We start from the raw sequence: 27,569 nt of genomic DNA on the forward strand, positions 1-27,569 counted from the left end.
CAGCGTCCCGCCCTTCCCCTGACTGGCAGGCCTGGGGGCGGGAACGAAACGGAACTAGGCCGCAAAAGCCGGGGACTCGATTTATAAGCGTGGCCGTCGTATAAGCACGGCCAGCGCGGAAGTTCCCCGGCGCACCACACGTCCCAGCCGCGCCGCAGTGTAAAAAACCGCCAGCCGCGGCCGGCGCGGCAGTTCCTAATACAGAAACTCACTCAGCAAAGCTGTAGTGAGTAAAGCACCAGCGCGCCGCGCTGCTGTCCCCGGCGCACTAACACACCCAGCAATGCTGGTGTGTGTGCGCGATCTGTACGGGGACCCAGAGTACCTTAATGTAGCAGGGTCCTGTCCCTGACGATACTCAGCTCCATGTCCAGCAGATTCCCAGGGGCTGTGGACGGAGCACGGTCTCCTGTGCTTGGAGACCGATAGGATCCCACTTCACCCAGAGCCCTAAGGGGATGGGGAAGGAAAGCAGCATGTCGGCTCCAGCCTCCATACCCGCAATGGGTACCTCAACCTTAACAAACACCGCCAACAAAAGTGGGGTGAGAAGGGAGCATGCTGGGGGCCCTATTATGGGCCCTCTTTTCTTCCATCCGACAAAGTCAGCAGCTGCTGCTGACTAAACAGTGGAGCTATGCGTGCATGTGTGCCTCCTTCGCACAAAGCATGAAAACTGAGGAGCCCGTGATCCCACGGGGGGTGTATAGGCAGTAGGGGAGGGGCCTTACACTTTTAAGTGTAATACTTTGTGTGGCCTCCGGAGGCAGTAGCTATACACCCAATTGTCTGGGTCTCCCAATAGAGCGACAAAGAAAGTTTTATTTGAAAAAACACTGTCCAAAACATTCCTTTTTTTCACCAATTTATTGAAAAGAACAATCAATTCCAGGTCCGGCGTAATCCAATCAGGGTGTCCCAAGACGATCCATACCATAGTCAATGAAGTACAGAATGTTCCCCATTGGCTGGGAGAGTAATACAGTGACCTGAGCTACCATCAATAGGTCAGCCCAGGTCACTGCAGGGGATGACTAGCGCTGACTTCAGGAGGTTAGCTGAGATCATTACCTGCTGTGACGATCTCCTGCACTGCTGACGTCAGCGCTGTCACTGCCTTCTATGCCCGCCGCGTTCTCAGTCAGTATCGCGAGAGCCCGTGACGTCACCGCTAGGGAGTCTCGGGCCGCCCGCGAGATGGGCATAGAAGGCAGTGACAGTGCTGACGTCAGGAGAACAGGAGATCGTCACAGCAGATAATTATCTCATCTAACCACCTGAAGTCAGCGCTAGTCAACCCCACGGCTGCCAGCACTGCAGTGTGAGAAGCTGCTGACACTGCACTGCGGCCAGACACTGACACTACAGTGCGGGCATATGCTGACACTGCAGTGCAGGCAACCGCGGGGCTGGAGCGGGACACAGACTGCACGGGCACCCGACAGAGGTCACACGGAAGTGCTTCCGTGCGGCGTCCAGGGAGTGTGATGTGTGTGTTTACTCTCTGCTCAGCTTCCTCTTCCTGTCATAATGACATCACTTCCCTGCAAAACGCAGGCAGTAATGAACATTACCGCAGGTAAACCGCGGCTATACCAAGGGTATACCGCACATAATTTGCTACCTGCGGTATACCCGCGGTTTTTCGCAATTACATTACAGTGAATGGAGTGAAATACCGCAGGTACCTGCGGAAAAGAAGTGACATGCACATTTTCTCAAGAAATTTTCTCAAAAAATTCTGCAGAAAGAATTTTCTTGAGAAAAAAAATGCAGTGTGCGCACAGCTATTTTTTTTCCATAGGTTTTGCTGGGAAATGTCTGCAGAAAGATTACAAACATTTCTCAAGAAATTTCTGCAGCAAAACCGCGGGTAAAACCGCAGGTAAAAATGCAGTGTGCGTACAGGGCCTTAAGGAGGAATGTAAGATACAAGATTAAAGAGTGAGGTTAAGTATGTTAACTAGATGGGAAAGTGATAGCCGAGTTGAAGGAATGGATGAGGCAACAGGGAATAGGGTCAGCGCTGCATGTACTAGTATAAGAAGAAGCAAGGACCTGGTAACGTCTTCTTCGGTGAGTGTTATGAAGATGGAAAGGGAACTTGATGAAAAGGGGAGAGAACAGGACCCATGATATTGGGAGACTGAAAGACAATTTGTCGGATATGGTCAATTCTTTCTTTGAACAAAGTGGCCAGATTGTCAGCGCTAGGGTTGGGTTTAGGGGCCTGAACTTTTTAAAAAAACACAATTGAAAAAGTGTCAAAACATAATTTAGGATTGCTGGTGAAGTGATAAAGGTGGTTAAATAGGCTTGTTTGGCAAAATGAAGAGTAGAGATACATTTTTAAGCAAAAAATGTATCAAGGATGAATTCAACTAGAAAATAATTTAATCGACAGATGTTCATCAAACAAATAACAAGTGGAGAACACATGTTTGCAGTGTGTGCCAGGGTTTCTGTGTCATCTGTGTCGGAGTGCTCTGTGTATAGAGTGAGTGGTTTCGTCAAGGGAACTTATCAATATCTTATTACAAAAAGCACAACTAGAGTGTGGCTCTGCTGTTTTTCACTACTGTTCATAAATGTGACCAGGAGTCATGTTCTGACCTGTGGATCTGGATCTTTGTTTGGCATCGACCCAAAATGGTTCAGTATTTGTGCCCTCATATTGTCCTTAAGGGAGGAAAACCAGGCCAAGGCTTGATCATACACAGAATTGTGAAATAGGAGAAGCTCTTCATATTCTTGTCCTTCAACCTAAAGGAAAAAATGACAGAACATTCTAGAATATAACCAAGGATTGCAGTATATAAAATGGATTGTCTTTGTTTTTTATGGCCTTAACCTATCTTTTATCTATTATATTGTCCTGGTTTTGTAATTGCAAAGAAAACAACATTCTATTACTAAAGGCAACTAAGCAACATCGCTAGCAACATCGCTACTGAGGCACGACTTTTGTGACGTAACAGCGACGTTGCTAGCGATGTTGCTGTGTGTGACATCCAGCAACAACCTGGCCCCTGGTGTGAGGTCGCTGGTTGTTGCTGAATGTCCTGGACCATTTTTTAGTTGTTGCTCTCCCGCAGTGAAGCACACATCGCTGTGACAGCGAGACAGCAACAACTGATTGTGCAGTGAGCAGGAAGCTGGCTTCTGTGGATGCTGGTAACCACGATAAACATCGGGAAACCAAGAAGCCCTTACCTTGGTTACCCGATATTCACCTTCGTTACCAGCGTCCGCCGCTCTCACGCTGTCAGTGCCGGCTCCCTGCACACATAGCCAGACTACACATCGGGTAATTAACCCGATGTGTACTCTGGCTAGGAGTGCAGGCAACAGGGAGCCGGCACTGGCAGTGTGAGAGCGGTGGACGCTGGTAACGAAGGTAAATAGCGGGTAACCAAGGTAAGGGCTTCTTGGTTACCCGATGTTTACCGTGGTTACCAGCGTCCGCAGAAGCCAGCTTCCTGCTGCCTGCACACGTAGCAGAGTACACATTGGGTAATTAACCCGATGTGTACTCTGGCTAGGTGTGCAGGGAGCCAGCGCTAAGCGGTGTGCGCTGGTAACAAAGGTAAATATCGGGTTGGCTACCCGATATTTACCTTAGTTACCAAGCGCAGCATGCTTCCACGCGTCGCTGCTGGCTGGGGGCTGGTCACTGGTCGCTGGTGAGATCTGCCTATGTGACAGCTCACCAGCAACCCGTGTAGCGATGCTCCAGCGATCCCTATCAGGTCAGGTTGCTGGTGGGATCGCTGGAGCATCGCTTAGTGTTACGGTACCTTTAGAATCCCAAGTCTTCAATCCAAGTAATCTCATTCCACAAGTATATAAACATTACAGTAGAAGGACAGTAGTGGTTCATACGTCTTTATATATTCTGAGATCGTAAATATACTTCAGGAGCTCTTTTTATTACCTTTTTATCTTCAAGATATTCAATATTTGCAGTGTTGTAACCATCTCTTTGTCCATGGCTCAAGACCTTAAACCTGCTCAGGCCTATTGTATCCACTACTGAACGCCCATCTGGGAAAAACTTGACATCTCTTACTTGTAACATGCAACCATAGTCTGCAAATCTGAAATATAAATAGGAGTTTCAATATGTGTTGATCTCCCTTTTCCCCATTCCAAAAGCATTGATAGCCATCGTGTCAGAGTAAAAATAAGCAGTAGTGCATAACTTTGCAAAATTATGGTACTATTATTATCCACATATAAGATAGTAAAGTTACCCAGTCTACATATTTAACAACCCTCATTCCCCATGTTTAGAGTTTCACAGTTGTAGTCAATGGAGATAGTGATGAGTCTGATCTGTTTATAGTAGCCTAGGAGGAGAAATTCCTTGTACTTAAAAGATACAATATGAATGTCTCAGGATGGCGGTGATCTTAATGATTTTTTTTTTTTTCCTCTTCCCAATTCGGGGTCTTTTCTATTGTCTACATGGATATTGTGGGACACAGGATCTCAAAGTAAAAGGACAGTGCACAAGCTATAAGAGCTATAGTGTTGGCCATATATAATACATAGTTGTGTTTTATACTAAACCAGGGGGTAGCCATAGGAGTCATTAATTGCAGGGGGGCTTGGGGCTATGAACAGGCAAGAATAACATACACATGTGTAATCGCCTGGCCCTCCTGCAGTGGTGCTGGCTCTGGTAGGGGGGTTTGTTGTTAGAACAGGCAGCAACAAACGATGATGACCTGAGAACTCCAACAGAGAAATTCAAAAGCTTTCTATGGGGTCCTGTCTCTTGTAAATATAACTCTGTTTTAGACCCTACAACCGCTAAGATACTTGGCCATTTTGGCAACCAAGAGAGCTCATTGCTAATGAAGTGGGAGCATGCTCAGAACTACTCGATCGAGCATTGGGGTGCTCAGCTACTCGTCACAGTATCGCAGGTGCTCGGATATGTCGTTCATGAAACAGCATACACAAAGAACTGGCTTCCTTTACTGAATAATGGGAGAAGACACCCAAGTGAAGGTCACTTGCAGTCTCTGAATCGCTATCACTGGGGGTAAAGACAACAACATTTTCACATGTAGTTGTCCAAAAAAAAAAAAAACAAAACAAAAAAACCTCTGCCCCTGCCCCCCCCACCCCCTTGAAAATGGTGTGTGAAAGGCTGTATATGGGCTGAGAGCTGAACTGCCCAATCATTGAATTCTATTATACTCGTTACTCAAGTTGAGCCCATTCGAACCTCTAACCTGTTTTACTTGGGTAACGAGCACTCAAGCATCTTAGGGTTCACCCATCATTCTGAGTACCAAGCATTGTACTGCTCGCCCATCATTGCTCATTACATATCCAACAGTTCAAAACTAGTGCAAAATTTCAGTAACTACTGGAACATTACTTTTTATTCACTTACATTGTTTCGTGTAAAAATTACACTTTCATCATTTTCAGGTTGTAGTATAAACGCAACTACATATATGAAAGCATAGGCAAATTTCTATATTTCTCTATAACAAGATATCATTAATCTATCCCCATAATACATTACAGAAGCAATGTTTCCAAGAAATAAGTCATACTCACCCCTTCAGTTCATCAGATATGCACATTCCAAACTGCTTTGTTCCTGTCTCCATGCTTCTCCGGATCATCAGGCGATACCGGGGTTCAAATACATGCAGTGGGCAAGGAATTGTAGGGAAGGCCATAGTGCACACAAATATCGGAACATCTTTATTCAAGCTGTTCGGAGATAAAAACACATGTCAATGTGAAGGTTTTGTGTTGAAATAATCCACACCCTCTTCTACTACGTAGAAATACAATACCTCCTATCCACCGACTGTGGGCCGCTAAAGATCGGTGGAAGGAACTGATGTAGCTGTCTGTTTTAATTAACAATGTTGTAGAAGGGCTGTTTTTTTGTTGGATGGGATGAGTTTTATTTCACAATTTTGGGGTACATACAATCTATTACCTAACGTTCATTAACTCTGACAAAAAGTAAGAAAAAAAACCCCAAAAAACCTGCCATTATAATGCGTTTGACGTTTTACAGGTCACACTTTATCTCGAGAATGGTTGCAATTTTTAATAAAATAGTAAATTGTAAACCTGTTGTTAAAAGCACTATCTGACCCTATCCATCTATGATGGTGGAATCACCCTTTAACTTTATTCTGCATGTAAAAAGTGATTATGGTAGTACCAAATTTAATAAAATTTATGTTTTTGTCTTTTATACATTATACAGTGAATTCTATTTTAGAAACATTTGTGTTTCAATATGCTGACACCAGTGCGTTAAATACTCTTCCATAAAATTAACTATATAGGGGGTTTATTTTTTGCGAGACATGATTTCTTTTCATTGGTCCCATTTTTGGGTACATATGACTTTTTTTGGGCATTCACCATGTGAGATAAATTAAGTTAGTTTTATGACATAGGTCAATACGATTATATTTATACCTAATTTATATTTACGTCTATGGCTGTGCGCCCACGCTGCGGAAAGTGTGCGGATTTTGCTGCGGATTTCTCACGGAAATGCCGCGGATTTTTCAGAAATCTGCAGTACAGCTACTCCCCAGCCATTTCTATGGCATTTGGGAAATGCTGTGCCCACGCTGCGGATTTTTCCACAGCGGAAATCATGCGGATTTCCGTGCGGAAAAATCTGCAGCATGTCAATTATTGTTGCGGATTTACCTGCGGATTTTGCCTATTCAATTGAATGTAAAAAAAAAAGGGAAAAAAAAAAAAAAAAAAAAAAAAAAAAAAAAAAAAAAAAATCGCAAAATCCGCAACGAAATCCGCAACAAATCCACACAAAATCACCACCTATGAAAAGGTGCGGATTCCAGGGGAATGCTGCGGATTTAGCTGCAGAAAAATCCGCAGATACAGAGTCCCGTGGGCACATAGCCTTATTCTTTCACAAGAAAAAAAAAAAAAAAAAAAAAAAAAAAAAAAGAAATTGAGTAAAATCTATTTAGAATTTATTTATCTTGCTCTAGAGCAGGGGTCTCAAACTCAGCTGGGTGTATGGGCCGCATATAGAAAAAAAAAAAATGAGGGGGGGCCGCATTATTTGCAGGACAAAGTGAACATTTTTAATGAATCCATGTTTTTTTTTCTATACATCTTGGATCACTTTTGTAAACATTTTTCGCTTGTTTATTATAACAAATGTGCACTTTTTTTGTTAAGTTCATATACAGAAAAGCATTTTTAATGTAAATAAAAAAAGTCATGTTTTAGGATTTTTTTTTTTTTACATTTTATCACCTTCTTGTAATTGTTTTACAATTAGCAGCATCATATAGTAATCTTAGCCAAAATCTTGTAGTAATGTGCCCATCCGTGTGCCCTGTAGTAAGGTGCTCATCCTTGTGGTATTGTGCCCAGTAGTATAGTGCCCATCCTTGTGCCCTGTAGTATTGTGCCCAGTAATATTGTTCCAAACCTTGTAGTATTGTGCTCATCCTTGTAGTATTGTGCTCTGTAGTATTCTGCCAATTCCCGTAGTATTGTGGCCATCCCTGTAGTATTCTGCCCATCCCTGTAGTATTCTGCCCATCCCTGTAGTATTGTGGCCATCCCTGTAGTATTCTGCCCAACCTTGTAGTATTGTGGCCATCCCTGTAGTATTCTGCCCACCCTTGTAGTATTGTGGCCATCCCTGTAGTATTCTGCCCATCCCTGTAGTATTCTGCCCATCCCTGTAGTATTGTGCCCATCCCTGTAGTATTCTGCCCACCCTTGTAGTATTGTGGCCATCCCTGTAGTATTCTGCCCACCCTTGTAGTATTGTGGCCATCCCTGTAGTATTCTGCCCACCCTTGTAGTATTGTGGCCATCCCTGTAGTATTCTGCCCACCCTTGTAGTATTGTGGCCATCCCTGTAGTATTCTGCCCACCCTTGTAGTATTGTGGCCATCCCTGTAGTATTCTGCCCACCCTTGTAGTATTGTGGCCATCCCTGTAGTATTCTGCCCACCCTTGTAGTATTGTGGCCATCCCTGTAGTATTCTGCCCAACCTTGTAGTATTGTGGCCATCCCTGTAGTATTCTGCCCACCCTTGTAGTATTGTGGCCATCCCTGTAGTATTCTGCCCACCCTTGTAGTATTGTGGCCATCCCTGTAGTATTCTGCCCACCCTTGTAGTATTGTGGCCATCCCTGTAGTATTCTGCCCATCCCTGTAGTATTCTGCCCATCCCTGTAGTATTGTGGCCATCCCTGTAGTATTCTGCCCACCCTTGTAGTATTGTGGCCATCCCTGTAGTATTCTGCCCACCCTTGTAGTATTGTGGCCATCCCTGTAGTATTCTGCCCACCCTTGTAGTATTGTGGCCATCCCTGTAGTATTCTGCCCACCCTTGTAGTATTGTGGCCATCCCTGTAGTATTCTGCCCACCCTTGTAGTATTGTGGCCATCCCTGTAGTATTCTGCCCACCCTTGTAGTATTGTGGCCATCCCTGTAGTATTCTGCCCACCCTTGTAGTATTGTGGCCATCCCTGTAGTATTCTGCCCACCCTTGTAGTATTGTGGCCATCCCTGTAGTATTCTGCCCACCCTTGTAGTATTGTGGCCATCCCTGTAGTATTCTGCCCACCCTTGTAGTATTGTGGCCATCCCTGTAGTATTCTGCCCACCCTTGTAGTATTGTGGCCATCCCTGTAGTATTCTGCCCACCCTTGTAGTATTGTGGCCATCCCTGTAGTATTCTGCCCATCCTTTAGTAATACGCAAACAAAAAAAAAAAAATCTCCTCACCTTTCCTCCGTTCCCTGTGTGCCCACGATCAGTACTTGCAGAGTTTTGGATGCAGCATGCTTCAGCTGCGTCCAAAACCCTGCTATGTATGGTAAAAGCACAGTGGGCATGGGATTTCTAAAAATCCCATGCCCACTGTGCATGTACGGCCCGCAGTGAAAACGGAACTGCGGTGTGGCTTCCAGAGGCCGCAGCATGTGAATTTATGCTGCGGCGTCTGAAGCGTCCTCCCTAGGCAGAGCACAGCGAGGAGACCGCAGCGGCCCGAACCCCTGATCGCAGGCACGGGCAGCTGCGGTCTCCTAAGGAGTAGACTCGCGGCCCCGCCGATCAGGACGCGCTGTGTCCAGCACGCAGCGGGTCCTGAACTTGAGCACGTACCTTACCTGCTTGTCGCGGCCCGTGATGATCGCGGCTCTGTGCTGAGGGTCGGCGCCGGCAGGAACTTCACTGCATTTGAATCCATTTGCGGTGCAGCGCAGAGGAGCTGTGTCTGGACCAATGGCTGCTGCCTGCCAATCAGATGCAAGGAAGTGACGTCGCTGTATGACGTCACCTCCTTGCATCTGATTGGCAGACAGCAGCAGCAACTGGGATAGAACTGACAGCTCCTTGCGCGGCACCGCAGATGGATTCAAATGCAGTAAAGTTCCTGCCGGCGCCGACCCTCAGGATAGAGCCGCGATTGTCATGGGGTCTGCGGGCCGCAACAAGCAGCCTCAGGGGCCGCATGCGGCCCGCGTGTTTGAGACCCCTGCTCTAGAGTTTTATGACGCCTTGTTTTTTTTATTGGTACCATCTTTGGGTCCCGATAAGTTCATTATTTTTACATTTTATGTAAGCAAAGATTAACAAAATTGCAACTTTAGTGTAGTTTTTTTTTTATAGCAATAGCTTTTTTTTTTTTTTTTTTTTTAGGACATTTGTTTTTTATTAGATTAAATGACTTTCTGAAATATAGGATTCATTTGTGTTCAGTGTTCGGCCTCGGTTACCAAAGCAACCATCGGCTCCCCAAAGTCCTGCTGTGAAGAGGTAATGAAGTAATAGAAGGAGTAATCTCCCTCTGTCAAGCTCTTCACATGCTGCAGTTGCTGATGACCATAGCATGTAAAGGCGCTAACAGAGTCCCTGCAGAGTCCTGACAGCGCTCACTCCCTACTGCTGTGAATGTGTTAAAGGGGGCCCCAGGATCACTGCCTTTTCACGTCCCAATGGAAATTGCCAAGTTTCCTTAGTACCTGAAGAGGTTGTGGAATGATGGGAACAGGTTAAAGGGAACCTGTCACCAGTTTGTCGCCCTATAAGCTGCGGCCACCACCAGTGGGCTCTTTTATATAGAGCATTCTAACATGCTGTATATAAGAGCCCAGGCCGCTGTGTAGCATGTAAAAAACACTTTATCCCACACTCCTGTGAGGCAAATCCCGGGATATGAAGATGAATTATGACTCCAGTCATAATCCCTCATCACTCCCTGGCAGTGCCCCCTCCCTTCTTGTTCTCAGTGTTCCACTTACACCTCCATGGCCATGTCCTGTGATATGGAGATGAGGTGGTGTGGGAACAATGGACACAGGATGACTCCCTGCCGTCACCCTGTAACAAGAGTTGTATCTCATTAGCAAGGCTATGGAAATAGCCAGACAGAACGACTCCAGTAAAAAATGGTTCATATCTCGCAAGCCATATTTCCGATAAATATGGCAACCATAAAAATGGTGTCTCCGCATGCGGACGATGCCGGCACACCCTTTTTATGGGAGCAGGACATTGGGAAATGCCCCAGGCGTGATATCAGCCAATGGGGAACTGGCAGACAGGTCATGAGTCCCCTCGTTCTGTAGCTAAATTCATAACTGTCACAATGAGAGCATTGGCGTCCGCCTACGACGCTCCCAGGCCAAGTTATGGCCATATTCCATGTTGTGGATTTTGTCCATAACTCCAGCCAGGGGTGGAGCAGTGCTTCCCTGTGAGGTCACTAAGGTAGGAGGGGACCTGGATCTGCCCAGGTTGATAACCCTACTTCGGCCATTTTCCAGTGTTCTTTCGCTGGGGGTCACGTGCAGGAAACATCTGCGGGAGTTCCTAGAAACCTGGTCTACAGCGCCCCCCTGTGGCCAGACGCACAAGGTAACTGATTGAATTGCATACCTGTTGTAAACCATGCTTTATCTGTAACTGTACTCTGACATATGTATATTCTGTAGATTCCCTATTGTATATATTGTAGTTTCTAGTGTGCTTTAGGCTGATTAAATTATATAATTAATCTTGGGCTGTTCTGTTATCTCGATCTTGAATCCCACGTCTGTGTGTTCGGCTAATAGTTACCGTGAAGCGGTTGGTGGCAGCGAGTTGTGCCAAGGATTATTGTGGGGAGGCCAGTGAGATTCGGGAAGATATTATATATTCCGCCCGCGGAGGTCGGGGGAATATATACCCTACTCTCACCGGGGACCCTTCAATAATCGGCATAAGTAGTATAGCGGCCTCCTTGCTTATTGTCGGGCAATTCCATAATTGGCCTGACTATAAGAGGGGCGCTAGAGAGCGCGTCACGTGCTCTGTCTGTCGGTCGGGAGGTATAAAGGAGGGGTGACCCCCACTTGTTACCCCCCGATTGTGACGTACTGGTAGCCAGCGCGGGGGATTTCTGAGTGACCCCCCCGGTGGTTTGTGACATATTGGTGGCATAGCGGTGGGATCGAGATAATAGTGTGTGTGAGTGTGAGACCCATACTCCCAGACACTAAAGACTGCCTGCAGCAGCTGTGGCTGCTGGGGTCTTCAGACTAGCTCAACACTAGAGTGTCAGAGTGCAGATACTGTAAGGTGTGTGGAGGCATCAGGTGTCAGTTCTGTGTCAGTGACCAAAAGTCTGCAAGAATGGCTGATGGCACCAGGAGCAGAGCTATGCAACTGGCCAATGCTAAAGCAGGAGCCGAAGAGAGGGAGGACGGTGCTGTGGGCAGTAATGAGGAGGTTGCCCACGAGTCCTCCAGGAGCTCGACGCCAGAAAACCGTTCTGCAGAGGACAGCGCACAAGCTGGCAATTATGGACAAGATGAGGAGCAGCTCACCCAAGGGTCCTCAACGAGCCAGATGCCAGCCCTCCGCTCTGCAAGGGACAGTGAATCACCAGGCTCCGCAGCGGGCCGCAGATCACCACGTGCCATTCCACCGAGCCTGGGAGGCTCGGATAGCCTTCTTCAAATGGCTATGGCCCTTCTCCAGGCTGGAGACCAGGAGGGCTACAAGGGACTCCTGGCAGAGCGCAGGGCAGAGCGGCAAGCAGCGCGTGAGGCTGAGGCTGCGGAGCGGCAGGCAGCGCGTGAAGAGCGCCAGGCAGAGCGTGACTACCAGCTGCAGCTAGCTCAGCTCCGGCCCTCATCAGCCCCACGTGACCTTCAAGACACCAAACTTCCAAAGGTCCGTGTTGAGGACTTCCCAGTGCTGGAGAAGGATGGAGACTTGGACTCTTTCTTGACTGCTTTTGAACGGACTTGCTTGCAGCACCATCTGGACAAGGACCAGTGGGCCAAATACCTGACCCCCCGTTTAAGGGGTAAGGCCCTAGATGTCCTTGGGGACTTGCCTGCTGAGGCAGATCAGGGCTACGACACCATCAAGCGGGCCCTGATCCAACAGTACAACCTCACTCCAGAGTCCTACCGCAAGAAGTTCCGGAGCCTACAGAAGGGACCAAAGGACTCCTGGGCTGACCACCGGCGGGCACTTGCCCGAGCTGCCGACCACTGGACCCAAGGCCTGCAGCTTTCCACCGGACCGGAGATCCTGGACTTGTTCATCACGGAGCAACTCTTGTGGAACTGCCCTGAGGATCTCCGCCAGTTCATCCGAGACCAGAAGCCAAAGGGGTCCACGGCTACAGCTGCCCTTGCCGATGACTACACCAACAACCGGGCCCCTGAGGCCAGGAGAGCGGCCACCAGCAGCACCTGGAGAGGGGGTAAGATGAATTCTGCGACTGCCCCACCTGCCCCTAGACTGCAGGGGGTGTCCCCCTCAACTCCCCTCTCCAGGCCCGTGGCGGAACCAAGACGGTGCCACCAGTGCAACCTACCTGGACACTTCAAGGCCATGTGCCCTCAGCGTCCCAAGGCCCCGGCTCCGTCCCCGTCCCAAGGGCCGCCCAAGGTGTATTGTGTGGGTGGGGGTGGTGGTAGGTCCCTGGACAGCTTCCAACCTGTCACCGTCGGCCGGTCTGTGACCATAGGACTGCGAGACAGCGCCTCGGAGGGGACTCTGGTGCGGCCTGAGATGGTGTCCCCCCAAGACTTGATCCCTGGAAAAACCCTCGCTGTCTCCGGGATTGGAGGCACTGACCCGGCGCTGCCTGTTGCTGACATTTATGTGGACTGGGGCGCAGGGCGGGGGGTGAGGGAGGTGGGGGTAACTGATCGGATCCCTGCAAACGTGCTACTTGGGACAGATTTGGGGCAGATAACCTCCCAGTTTGGGCCCCCCCCAAGGGCTGAACCTTCAGCCCGTACTGACATGACTCCTAACAATGTTAATGTGTTATCTATAAATGATGTAAGGGAGGAGGGAGTGAACTCTGATATTTCTGCTTGCATAGACACCATAGACACACACTCAGCTGCAGCTGTGACAGGGGAGGGGGTCAGAGAAAGGTGTGACAATGCCTCTACAAGTAACCAGCCAGTGAGCTGGGATCTGTTGCCCTCTGCAGGGATAAGCAGAGAGCAGGGTGCTGCAGGGGGAGGACCAGTGTGTGGGGTGGGGGCTACCACAGCAAATGTGGGGTCCCCAGAGATTTCACAGCGGGGTTCTGTTGCTGCAGGAGGGGAACAGGCAGGTGAGATTGGGGCCGGTCCAGGAGCGGAAGTGCTCCCAGGTAAGATCTCGGTGCATGGTTCCCCCACAACCGGGGTGTCAGGAAGCCAGGTAGGTCTGCCTGAACCGGCGACTTGGTCAGGAACGGAGGAGGAGCAGGCACGACCCACGGTCGCAGCGGCTGTGGCCGCTGTCACCCGCAGTGGGAGTGCTGGAAGCCAAGGGGCCTCCCGGAGGTCCGATAGCTCTTCCCCTTCTGACCAAGTGGCAGCCGAGTCAGGTGGAGGCCAGGACACAGGTCCCGGGGTACTGACTGAAGATGTGACAGTCTCGTCGATTCTGGCCACATCTAGTCAGGGGTTTCAGGCAGCGTTAGAAGCTGATGACAGCCTGAAAGCTCTTAAGGAGCAGGCGGCACAGCCTCCCTCGGACTCGGACCCGGAGCGAGTGGTCTGGGACCAAGGACGGCTGTACCGGGCCACGGTCCAGCAGGGTTCACCGGAGGCGTGGCCCAGGGACCGACAGTTGGTGGTACCCTATCCGTTCCGGACGGAGTTGTTGCGGATCGCACATGAGATTCCGATGGCCGGACACCTAGGGATCGCTAAGACCAAGGCCAGGTTAAACCAGCATTTCTACTGGCCAAAAATGGGGGCCGATGTGGCTGCCTACTGCCGTTCGTGTGAAACCTGTCAGAGAGTGGGGAAGGCGGGGCCACGCCCCAAAGCCCCACTAGTATCTCTGCCAATCATCGATGAGCCTTTCAGGAGGGTGGCTGTGGATCTGGTCGGCCCGCTGGCCATCCCCAGCAGCTCCGGGAAACGCTTCCTACTGACGGTAGTGGACTATGCCACCCGGTACCCAGAAGCAGTGGCCTTGTCGTCCATTCGGGCTGACAAGGTGGCCACCGCATTGCTGGAGATTTTCTCCCGAGTGGGTTTTCCCCAGGAAATGCTCACTGACCGGGGGACCCAATTCATGTCCCAGCTGATGGAGGCCCTCTGTAAGCAAGTCCAGGTGCGACATCTGGTGGCCAGCCCGTACCATCCACAGACTAATGGCCTGTGCGAGCGGTTCAATGGCACCTTAAAGCAGATGCTTAAGATGTTGGTCGACTCCCATGGGCGTGACTGGGAGCGGTATCTCCCACACCTGTTATTTGCTTACCGGGAGGTTCCACAGGCCTCAACAGGATTCTCACCGTTTGAGCTCCTGTACGGGCGACGTGTGCGGGGCCCCCTGGCTCTGGTGAAAGAGGCTTGGGAAGGGGATTTGGCCACCCCTGGAGTGTCGGTTATCGAGTATGTCATGCGCTTCCGGGACAAAATGCAGGCCTTGACGCAACTGGTACACGACAATATGGCTCAAGCCCAGGCCGATCAGAAGCGTTGGTACGACCAGAACGCTTGTGAGAGGACCTACCAAGTGGGTCAAGAGGTGTGGGTACTGGTCCCCGTACCACAGGACAAGCTTCAGGCAGCCTGGGAGGGCCCATACCTCGTGTACCAGCAGCTCAACCCTGTGACGTACCTGGTCACCCTGGACCCTGCCCGTGGAAGGCGGAAGCCCTTCCATGTGAACATGATGAAGGCACATCATGAGCGGGAGGCATGTGCGCTCCCCGTGTGCAACCTGCCCGAGGAGGGAGAAGCGGAAACCCTCTTGGATATGCTAGCCCAGGTTAGGGCAGGCGGATCCATTGAGGATGTGGAGGTTGGCCACCAGCTCTTGGAAGACCAACGGTCCCAGCTGTGGGCCACCCTCCTCCCCTTCCGGGGGTTGTTTACCAACCAGCCCGGAAGGACTGACTTGGCTGTCCATCACGTGGACACTGGGGATCATCCCCCGATCCGGCGTTCAGCATATCGGGTCTCCCTGGAGGTGCAGCAACACATGCGCCAGGAGATTGACGAGATGCTGAAGCTGGGGGTGATCCAGGCATCCAACAGCGCTTGGGCCTCGCCTGTAGTCCTCGTCCCTAAGAAGGACCGAACCACTCGGTTCTGCGTGGACTACAGGGGGCTCAATGCGGTCACGGTCGCCGATGCGTACCCAATGCCACGCATCGATGACCTGCTCGATCAGTTGGCCGGGGCTCAGTACCTGACCATCATGGATCTGAGCCGGGGATATTGGCAGATCCCCCTGACTCGCAAGGCCAGGGAACGCTCTGCCTTTATTACCCCATTTGGACTGTACGAGTCCACGGTGATGCCATTCGGGATGAGGAATGCCCCTGCCACTTTCCAGCGGATGGTCAACACCCTGCTCAAGGGACTTGAAGGGTACGCGGCCGCGTACCTGGATGACATTGCCGTCTTCAGTCCCACCTGGGAGGACCACCTAGAGCATCTAGCACAGGTGCTCAGGCGGATCCACCGGGCAGGTTTGACCATCAAGCCGGGAAAGTGTCAGCTGGCCATGAGCGAGGTCCAGTACCTCGGTCACCGGGTAGGTGGGAGAACACTGAAGCCCGAGCCTGAGAAAGTGGAAGCCATCGCATCCTGGCCCACCCCCAGGACCAAGAAGCAGGTGATGTCCTTCTTGGGGACCGCTGGGTACTATAGGAGGTTTGTTCCATGCTATAGTAGCCTGGCAAAGCCCTTGACGGACCTCACCAAGAAGAAGCTGCCCTCTGCAGTCGATTGGACAATGGACTGCGAGACAGCCTTCCGGGCCCTAAAGGACGCCCTGTCCAGCCCGCCCGTGCTACAGGCAGCCGACTTCACGCGGCCGTTTGTAGTACAGACCGACGCCAGTGACTTCGGCCTCGGTGCGGTGCTCAGCCAGGTGGACTCTGCGAGCCAAGAGCACCCAGTCTTGTACCTGAGCAGGAAGCTGTTACCAAGGGAAGTTGCCTATTCCACGATGGAGAAGGAGTGCCTGGCCATAGTGTGGGCCCTGCAGCGTCTGCAACCCTATCTATACGGGCGCCACTTCATCGTGGAGACGGACCACAATCCCCTCAGCTGGTTGCACACCGTCTCTGGGACGAATGGGCGATTGTTGCGATGGAGCCTTGCGCTCCAGCAATACAACTTCACCATTCGCCACAAAAGGGGCCGTGACCACGGTAACGCAGACGGGCTGTCCCGACAAGGAGAGGTCGCGGACGGGCGCACGGGGGAACACCGGAGTGTGCTGCCCCCTAGCGCCCTCAAAAGGGGGGAGGTGTGAGGCAAATCCCGGGATATGAAGATGAATTATGACTCCAGTCATAATCCCTCATCACTCCCTGGCAGTGCCCCCTCCCTTCTTGTTCTCAGTGTTCCACTTACACCTCCATGGCCATGTCCTGTGATATGGAGATGAGGTGGTGTGGGAACAATGGACACAGGATGACTCCCTGCCGTCACCCTGTAACAAGAGTTGTATCTCATTAGCAAGGCTATGGAAATAGCCAGACAGAACGACTCCAGTAAAAAATGGTTCATATCTCGCAAGCCATATTTCCGATAAATATGGCAACCATAAAAATGGTGTCTCCGCATGCGGACGATGCCGGCACACCCTTTTTATGGGAGCAGGACATTGGGAAATGCCCCAGGCGTGATATCAGCCAATGGGGAACTGGCAGACAGGTCATGAGTCCCCTCGTTCTGTAGCTAAATTCATAACTGTCACAATGAGAGCATTGGCGTCCGCCTACGACGCTCCCAGGCCAAGTTATGGCCATATTCCATGTTGTGGATTTTGTCCATAACTCCAGCCAGGGGTGGAGCAGTGCTTCCCTGTGAGGTCACTAAGGTAGGAGGGGACCTGGATCTGCCCAGGTTGATAACCCTACTTCGGCCATTTTCCAGTGTTCTTTCGCTGGGGGTCACGTGCAGGAAACATCTGCGGGAGTTCCTAGAAACCTGGTCTACAGCGCCCCCCTGTGGCCAGACGCACAAGGTAACTGATTGAATTGCATACCTGTTGTAAACCATGCTTTATCTGTAACTGTACTCTGACATATGTATATTCTGTAGATTCCCTATTGTATATATTGTAGTTTCTAGTGTGCTTTAGGCTGATTAAATTATATAATTAATCTTGGGCTGTTCTGTTATCTCGATCTTGAATCCCACGTCTGTGTGTTCGGCTAATAGTTACCGTGAAGCGGTTGGTGGCAGCGAGTTGTGCCAAGGATTATTGTGGGGAGGCCAGTGAGATTCGGGAAGATATTATATATTCCGCCCGCGGAGGTCGGGGGAATATATACCCTACTCTCACCGGGGACCCTTCAATAATCGGCATAAGTAGTATAGCGGCCTCCTTGCTTATTGTCGGGCAATTCCATAATTGGCCTGACTATAAGAGGGGCGCTAGAGAGCGCGTCACGTGCTCTGTCTGTCGGTCGGGAGGTATAAAGGAGGGGTGACCCCCACTTGTTACCCCCCGATTGTGACGTACTGGTAGCCAGCGCGGGGGATTTCTGAGTGACCCCCCCGGTGGTTTGTGACAACTCCCCTAACGGTCGCTCTGCGGTGGAGTTGGACCATATGGGAGTCTCTGTTGTCCAATGCCGGTGCCGCCTCTTTCGGCCATCTTTGTCCTACTTCTAAAGCCTGTGTACATGACACGTCTACGTCATACACACACGCCGGTCCCGAGCAGGCGCACTACAATACTTTTATCTGCCCTGCTCAGGCCAGATCAAAGTGCGCCTACACAGGACCTCAATGCTGGCGAGTGTGGATGACGTAGGATGCGTCATGCACCGCGGCTACAGAAGGACAAAGATGGCAGAAAGGTGGCGCCGGCAGTGGACAATGGAGACGCCCATATGGCCCAACTACACCACAGCGCGACCATTAGGGGAGTATTATAAAGTGTTTTTTTATGTTCTACACAGTGGCCTGGGCTCTTATATACAGCATGTTAGAATGCTGTATATAAGAGCCCACTGGTGGTGGCCGCAGCTTATAGGCCGAAAAACTGGTGACAGGTTCTCTTTAAAGTCTGGTAAATTGTGACAAAGGAAATGTAGCAGAAGAATCACGGTTCTGCACAGTTCAATACCATGTGAAGTCTGCCGGGGCTGCTTTGAACACCACCAACATATAGAAAAGGTTTTTTTTGTATATGTTTTCTGTTGGTTGGTAGTAAAAATGTTAACGTTTAGAATTGTTATTGGCGAACTTTGGCCATCAATATAGGCTCTAACATAAGATCAGCACACAGGATAGGTTATGCAATATATTTCTCCAATAGGAGAATATATCTACATACATTAACTAGTGTTTAAAGACTGGGATTGTTCTTTTTCTATATTCCCTTAGTATTTACTACAATACGAGCTGTATACAAGTGGCTTTTTTGATCTCTTCAATCAAAAGGAAATAAGTTCATATAACATCTTTTGTACATTACTATTGTAAAAAATGTTACTCTAGGTAAGGGTCCAATATTAATTACGCAAAGTTAGATACCTAAAGAAACAACTCAAGTCAGATACCGCGCAACATAGTGATAAATATGGTAACAATACCCATGTCAGTGCATAAATCAGAATACTCATGGGGAGGGGATTTATCACAATATGATTTACATTTGTGAGCAGTAGCAATATGTCGGTGTCACGCACAAACTTTATTTATTCACAATATAGCTGCTTACTTTGATAACTCCTTAATCTCCTCATCGTACAGTTTCTTTCGCTCGCTTAGCTCTTCTGGTAGGTAACGTATTATGAGTTCTTCTGTCAGAACGGTCTTCTTGTAGGCTCTACTTGCGAGGAACTAGAGGAAAACATGTAGAAGTTATAGCATTATCTATAACATCAATATTGGTAGACTGTAGGACACCAGCAACACAAGCCAATCAGAACCAGAGGTTTTCAAAGTCTGATCAAGCAATAGATCAGGTCACACAAAAACAGAAAATTTGATTGAACAGAGTCTAGTTTAAAGAGGACCAACCACCAGGATTTTCCTATAATAACTAAAGCCATTGCTATACTGGCGCTATCATGGTGATTGTAAACATACCTAAAGTTGTGAGATCGGATGTATATTTTCTGAAATAGAGCCAAGTAAAGTTTGTGTTATTTGATTGATAGGTGCTACAGAATATCTAATAGGTGGGTTGTGTTTTATTATTTATTCCCACCCCTGTCTGCCTGCCTGTCCTTCCTCCCCCTGCCTCTGTTATTACAGGGGGAGGAAGGAAAGAGGAAGGACAGGGGGAGGAAGAACAGGGGCGGGAGTAACTAGCAAAACTCGACCACCCTAAGGGTAAGTTCACACAGTGCGTTTTTCGCGGCGTTTTTGCTCAGAAAACTGCATGAATTTGTTTCCCCAGCAAAGTCTATAAGTTTTCATTTTTGCTGTCTGCACACAGCTTTTTTTAGCTGCGTTTTTGTGGTGCCCACAAAAACGCAGCATGTCAATTATTTTTGCGTTTTTCACTGCGTTTTCCACCCATTGAGTTCAATGAGATGTTCAAAAACGCAATGAAAACAGCAAATTGCAAATATAGCTGCGTTTTAGAGCGTTTCTATGACTAAAAACGCAGCTATAAGCGCAAGGGGTGGGCAGTAAAGTGACATGTACAGGAAGAGGATTCCTTCTGTCAGTAAACACAGAAGCGTGAATCCTCCCGGTACCGTCACCGCTGCGTCCACCTCCAGTCCTGTGCATGTCTGCTCCCGTGTGGCGCCATGTCTGGGCGGAAGATGGAGGCAGCTGAGAAAACCAAAGTAAACAGTATAAAAAAAAAAATGTCATACTCACCTGTCTGCAGACTCCCGGTGCCATGTCCGCTCCCAGCTCCTCTCCCGGTACCGCCGCTCCGGCTGTGTGCAGACGGCCGGGACACCTTCGATAGCTGCAGGACCTGGCGCTGATCACCTGATGCGGTCACCTGACGCATCAGCTGATCGTAAGTCTCGCGGTGACGCCGGCGCCCGGCCGGCTTAACCTGTCAGCGGATGCCGTCAGGAGACTTCATCCCTGATTACCGGCAGCTCCTGCAGCGATCGGACGGGATCAAACTCCACTCCAGGAGCTGCCGGTAATCAGCACATAAGTGAGTATTTTTTTTTTTTTTGCACTGATGCATCATCTGATTGTATAAACGGCTTTTATACAATCAGCTGATGTGTGATGTGATTCACATCCTGGAACCTGACACATCTGATTGCTTTGCCTTCCAGCAAAAAGATCAGATGATATTGGATCTGGATTGGACGGCGCGGGACCCTTGACCCAGGATTACTGCGGAGGGGGGTTCTTTATTTCAATAAAGATTGAGTCACTAATTGTGTTGTATTTCTAATAAAAATATTTTTGTGTGTTGTGTTTTTTTTTTTATCTTTACTAGAAATTCATGGTGGCCATGTCCAATATTGGCGTGACACCGTGAATTTCGGGCTTAGGGCCAGCTGATAATATACAGCTAGCTCTAACCCCATTATTACCCAGCGAGCCACCCGGCATCAGGGCCGCTGGAAGAGTTGGATACAGCGCCACAAGATGGTGCTTCTATGAATGCGCCATTTTCTGGGGTGGCTGCGGTCTGCAATTCGCAGTGGGGGTGCCCAGAAAGCATGGGCACCCTGCACTGTGGATTCCAATCCCCAGCTGCCTAGTTGTACCTGGCTGGACTCAAAAATTGGGCGAAGCCCACGTCATTTTTTTTAAAATTATTTCATGAAATTCGTGAAATAAAAAAAAAAAAAGAAAAAAAAAAGGGCATCCCTATATTTTTGGTTCCTAGCCGGGTACAAAAAGGCAGCTGGGGGTTAGGGGCAGCCTGCTGTACCTGGCTAGCATACAAAAATATAGCGAAGCCCACGTCATTTTTTTTTGTTTGGGGGGGCAAAGAAATCCTGCATACAGTCCTGGAAGGAGGATGCTGAGCCTTGTAGTTAGACAGCTGCTGTCTGCTCTCCTGCATACACTATTGGATGGAGGATGCTGAGCCTTGTAGTTCTGCAGCTGCTGCCTGCTCTCCTGCATCCACTAGTGGATGGAGTATGCTGAGCCTTGTAGGTCTGCTCCCCCTGACTCTCCCTCCAGCATACAGTCCTGGATGGAGCATGCTGAGCCTTTTAGTTCCGCAGCTGTCTGCTCTCCTGCATACACTAGTGGAGAATGAAGAACATATGGAAGAAGGAAATTACATCAGACTTTTTTTTTTTTTCAACAATCTTTAATGGCAATGTTCACTGATAAAAAAAACGCAGTAAGCAAAAACGCAGCCAAAACCGCACCAAAACGCGGTAAAAACGCATGTTTTTTCACGCGTTTTTTAAAGACACTGCGTTTGTGCGTTTTTAGCGCTAAAAAACGCACAAAAACGCAGCGTTAAAAAAACGCAGTGTGCACATAGCCCAATAGATATTCTGCAGTAAACAACAGTGCATTTCACAAACTTGACTTGCTTATATTTCAGAAACTATACATCCGATCTCACAACTAAAGGTCTGTATAAAATCAGCATGATATCGCCAGTATAGTACTGGCTTTAGTTTATCTAGGAACATCCTGGTGATTGGTGCGCTTTAAAGTGGATTTCATCAGGGAGTGATTCAGTGACAAGCATTTTTGAAGGGATTGTTTTTTTTTTTTTTTTTTTTTAAGTGGTTTAAAGGGGATGTATGGTCTAGAATGACAGGTCTGCAGCTACTCAATTTGTCTTCAAACTTGCGAGTCCTCCCAGCACACGCACTGTGTACTGTGAGGACTTTCTCTCTGATCCAGGAATGAAGGTCACATGACTGCAATTATGCGCTGTGCATAATCCCACCCAAAGCATGACTACTGGGAGTGGCGGCGCTAGACAGCACCCACTAGTCGGCTGTGTCGATGGGGCACGGCCTTGCTCAATACACTTGTGACTGCAGGCTTTTAATTCTAGACAGGACAACCTCTTAAATCTGCAGTTAGTAGAATTAGGGCTTGCTCACACAAGAGTATAATACGGAAGAAGGCTAGCCAATGTTTTATCGGATAGCCCTCAGACTAATGTTTTACTATGGGGCATTGCCAACCACAGCGTATTTTTCTCATGGCGAAAGTAGCATGCTGTGATTCGAACGGCACACCCATTCAAGTCAATGGGTGCATGCAAAACATCAGACTGCATTCGGATGTTCCATATATGTGGACATAGATAATGGAGAATTATTCTCCACCTTCTCCTGAACTGTGATACAATTGTCGCATGCGAGAGCATCAGATCACAGTAAACGGATACTCGCCTCAAACACTGATCAGAGTTTGAGTGGAGTGTCATTAGCATAATTGGAAGAGAGAATCACTGCACGTGTGAGCGCAGCTGTAGAAGGGTGCCTGGCTCCTGTGCTGAAAGTGTGCCACCTTGGAGAAAGAACTCCCAGGTGCCGCCAGAGTTCAGGCATACAATTAAGCCGGTGCAGCTGCAGTCACATTTCACAGCACTGAAAGTGGTGGCTGTAATCATGCCCTGCACACGGACTGACAGCCAGCTCTGCACTGATGCACTGCAAAGCCAGCTGCCAGTCAAAGTGTTGGAGCGCGATTACAGATTTTTGACGGGGTGCTGTACTTTCGGCGAGGTGGATGGGCACCTTCCAAATGTACAGTAATTGACCTGCAGATTAACACTATATTTGTAGTTTAATAGAATTTTCTAACCTTACAAGTTCCCTTTCAGTTTCATTCTGTTACTTAATTCAAGTTGGCCTGCTCCTAGGCTGCGGTCACACAACGCGACTGTGGTACCTTTTGTTTTTGCCACAAAAGATGTAAAGCTGCAACAGTTTTCCAAGATTTTCAAACTTGACAGCAAAACATTGCAGTTTTACAACAATCGTGGCAGAAAATGCACTGTAGTTCTAATGTAAACACATAGATCTGAACTCTTTCTCCATTTATAGGCCTCTTTTTGGAATTTCCAGGGCTAGTTATTGCTAGCTCTCTCAACGTGGCTGATCAGAGATTATAGTCAGGTAGTGGACTTCTTTGAGAGACATTATTTCAATTCTAGCTGAACTTAACTAGAATCATTTATAGATATGAGAAAGCGTCCATTCCTAAAAAGGCTTAAGACATAATATTCAATTTTTGAAGGATTATAAGGACTAAAGCGGGCTTTACACACTGCGATATAGGTCCAGATATCGCTAGTGTGGGTACCCGCCCACAACTGTTGTGCGACACGGGCAAATCGCTGCCCGTGCCGCACAACATCGCCCAGACCCGTCACACATACTTACTTGCCCGGTGACATCGCTGTGACCGGCGAACCGCCTCCTTTCTAAGGGGGCGGTCCGTGCGGCGTCACAGCGACGCCACTGAGCGGCCGCCAATAGAAGCGGAGGGGCGGAGATGAGGGGACGTAACATCCCGCCCACCTCCTTCCTTCCGCATTGTGGCCGGGAGGCAGGTAAGGAGAGCTTCCTCGTTCCTGCGGTGTCACACGGAGCGATGTGTGCTGCCGCAGGAACGAGGAACAACCTTGTTACTGCTGCAGTAATGATTTTTAAGAATGGACCCCCATGTCACTGATGAGCGATTTTGCACGTTTTTGCAACGATGCAAAATCGCTCATAGGTGTCACACGCAACAGCATCGCTAATGCGGCCGGATGTGCGTCACCAATTCCGTGACCCCAACGAGTTCGCATTAGCGATGTCGTAGCGTGTAAAGCCCCCTTAAGGCCATTTTGCTTCTGGCACTTTATTGCATACATTGAGCTTTATCTCCTACTTTTTTTTCCCTTTCTCGCATCCACTTGGTGTGTTGGGCTGATAGTGGCTAGATTAATACATGATCATATTTTAAGCTTTTGCATATTGGCCTTAAAGTAAAAGGGTTATTTCCATCTCTAAGATCCTACCCCAATATGTAGTAGGTGTATTAATAATAATAATAATAATAATAATAATAGCAAATACCTACAATTAGAATATAGTTCTGCTGATCTAGCCATATCTCTTACCTCATGTGCAGGGCATTACTGGTTGGGTATCCATGGTTATGTCCACTCATATAGTAACAATTAGTTGGTTGTGATTGTTACCTTGGATACCTACCTGCAATGCCTTGCACATGAGGTAAGAGACATGACTATATCAAGAGAACTATACTACATTTCTAATTGGAGGTATTTACTAATATTATTATTATATCTAGTACATATTGGGGTAGAATCTGAGTGATGGGAATAACCTTTTAATACAAATTTTATTAAAAAAAAGCTAAATAAAAAAAAATAAAAAAATAATCTAGCTAAATTAGAAACTAATTGTGCTGATTTTACAACCGCCATCACTTATTTATACACTCTAGATACTAAGTCCTCTTTGAGAACAATCCGGATTGTCAAAAACTAATTTTGAGTATGTAATGGATAGTTCCCTCAGAAAAAAAAAATTGTTCTCGTCATTTTTACACACATACAGGTTCTATAAATATTTAGCAGTGTTTTACCAGTCCCGCTGATCGCATAGTATAGTACGGATTTCAATGTATGCACAATCCATCAGTTTTGACTGTAGGAATGCCACCTAACCAGCTTTAGGGCATCTAATAGAAATGTATTCAGTTGTGCATTACAGGATTATCACGTCTAACTTCAGGGTAGTGATTCCCGTGAATTTCAGTATCCTTCGGCATTGGCATACTTTAGGGCTAACATGATGTAACATCTTGTGATCTAAAATCTCTGCATCAATGCCTGTGCGTGATCATAAAAAAATAACTATTTCCCCTGGCAAACCTGTACAAAAGATGTTCTCACCTGTGACAAGTTTTCCTTGCAGAGGGGACAGTGAGGGTTGTGGTCCAGGCAACGCTCAAGGCATTTGAGGCAGAAGGTGTGCCCACATGGGGTGGCTACAGGCTCGTAGAATAACCTGAACAAACAAAAGCATATAGAAAATGTAAATGCAGTATATACATGAAACACTCACCAACAGTGCATAAACTAAGGGAACAGGGATGAAGGATCACTGGCACCAGTATAGTTGCTCGTCAACATTACATCTTCGTTGGCATAGGGAAGGATTGGCCTACTTTAGACCAATCTCTTTTTTGATTTCCCCTCGCTGATGATCTCCCCAGAATCAACATGACACAGAAAAGCCTGCGGTGTTATTTAACGTGGCTGGTATATATAAGGAGATCCACGTTCTATCAGGTGGTGGTGCTGTTGCTTCAGAAGCGGAGAAGTCTATATAGGACAGGATTTATTTCCTGGTGCCTGCTTTACGTACAAGTTATTATTGAGAGTATGCACACTTTTTTTTTTTTTTTAAACATTTGACAAATAAAAAGGCATTTTAGTGTTTTGAGAAGGCCACAGTATTAATAATAAAAAAAAGCTTAAAAAAATAAAAAAACAAAACCCCACATTAAACCCTTTTAGGAAATATGTTATTGATGCAGAATTGTCTGAAAATGTGTGAACATACCCTTATACTTACTGATTCTCTTACTTCTTTAATTTGATTTTTTGACTAAACAGTAGCTGCATCTACAGTATATTTGTGTAACCTCGTGTAACTGTGTGGTTTATGCACGGTGTAAGAAAGTTTATTTCTTGCATCCTACAGGTTCCGGATTGTTTTTACACACCACATATCCTAGACAATCCCTTTAACCTTTGCCTCAGTTTCAAATAGTTTATTGATTGTAATCCATCTATTAACCATGTCTGAAAGGGAATCTATTACTATATTGTTCCTACCTAATCTCAGAGCAGAACGCGGTGGATACAGAGATCCTGATTCCGGCGATGTGTCACTTACTGGATTGTCTCATGAACAAAGTACACTTTTAATTAATTGATCTTGGAATAAATTTCACAATTGGACATGTTAAAAAAATGAGATAATCTTTTAAATGTGCCTCTGCTATGTACTGTGTAATGGCCGTGTCTAAAGCGGGCTTTACACGCTACGAGATCGCTACAGCGATCTCGTTGGGGTCACGGATTTTGTGATGCACATCCGGCCGCTGTAGCGATCTCGTGTGTGACTCCTAGGAGCGATTTTGGATCGTTGCAAAAACATCCAAAAATCGCTCCTCATTGACATGGGGTCCATTCTCAAATATCGCTGCTGTCGCTGGGGCGAAGTTGATCCTCGTCCCTGCGGCAGCACACATCGCTGTGTGTGACACCGCAGGAACGAGGAACCTCTCCTTACCTGCCACACGCCAGCAATGAAGGAGGTGGGCGGGATGTTCGTCCCGCTCATCTCCGCCCCTCCGCTTTGATTGGCCGGCCGCTTAGTGACGTCGCTGTGATGCCTAACGTCTCTCCCCCTTGAGGGAGTGATTGTTCGGCAATCACAGCGACGCCGCCGACCAGGTAAGCGCGTGTGACGCTGCCGTAGCGATAATGTTCGCTGCGGCAGCGATCACCAAATATCAGCATAACGATAGGGGCGGGTGCTATCACGCTCACCATCGCTAGCATCGGCTAGCGATGTCGCAGCGTGTAAAGCCCGCGTTACTGTACAGGGACACGGTCTGATCATACCACAGCTCCTGGGCAGGGTAGAACACAAAAGAGTATAAGGAGCACAGCACAGGATCACAGCGGATTCTTTATGTGAGGTAAAACATTTATCTGCCTGTTTAAAAACTTGTTTTACCTAAAAGAAATAATCTATGATCCCGTGCTGTAATATCTGTATACTATCTTTTGTTTCCTCCCCTGCCCAGGAGATGTGGTATGATCAGACCATGTCCCTGTACGGTCAGACACTACCATTACACAACGTGACAAGAGAAAGATTTTTGTCTGGCTCACCTGCTCGATGTAGGCCGCTAAACTCTGGACCGTGCACGGAGGAGAAGTCGGCAAGGCTTGAACAGTAAAACCAGAAAAAATTCCACCAATCCAGTCCAAAGAGAATTTTCTTAAAAATATACAAATTTTTTATTTTTCAATCCATATTAAAAAAAAAAGTCCATTACAGGGTCGACAATAGCCCATTAGGCTATTGTCGACCCTGTAATGGACTTTTTTAATATGGATTGAAAAATAAAAAAA

General features: G+C 47.9%; 1 protein-coding gene across 3 annotated transcripts in view; it reads right to left on the minus strand.

Annotated features, from left to right (window-relative positions):
• LONRF2 (LON peptidase N-terminal domain and ring finger 2) overlaps positions 1 to 27,569 on the minus strand; it is a 109,591-nt gene that overhangs the window by 15,928 nt on the left and 66,094 nt on the right. For all 3 annotated transcript variants that reach the window (XM_075336413.1, XM_075336414.1, XM_075336416.1), the window contains exons 7-11: positions 25,311 to 25,425; positions 19,203 to 19,324; positions 5,578 to 5,736; positions 3,935 to 4,097; positions 2,614 to 2,763 (exon numbers count right to left, since the gene is read on the minus strand). In XM_075336413.1, coding sequence (XP_075192528.1) covers positions 2,614 to 2,763; positions 3,935 to 4,097; positions 5,578 to 5,736; positions 19,203 to 19,324; positions 25,311 to 25,425 — 709 coding nt within the window. The remainder of the gene's footprint in view (positions 1 to 2,613; positions 2,764 to 3,934; positions 4,098 to 5,577; positions 5,737 to 19,202; positions 19,325 to 25,310; positions 25,426 to 27,569) is intronic.

This window comes from Anomaloglossus baeobatrachus, chromosome 2 (genome assembly GCF_048569485.1).
Source record: "Anomaloglossus baeobatrachus isolate aAnoBae1 chromosome 2, aAnoBae1.hap1, whole genome shotgun sequence".
Classification (NCBI taxonomy): domain Eukaryota; kingdom Metazoa; phylum Chordata; class Amphibia; order Anura; family Aromobatidae; genus Anomaloglossus; species Anomaloglossus baeobatrachus.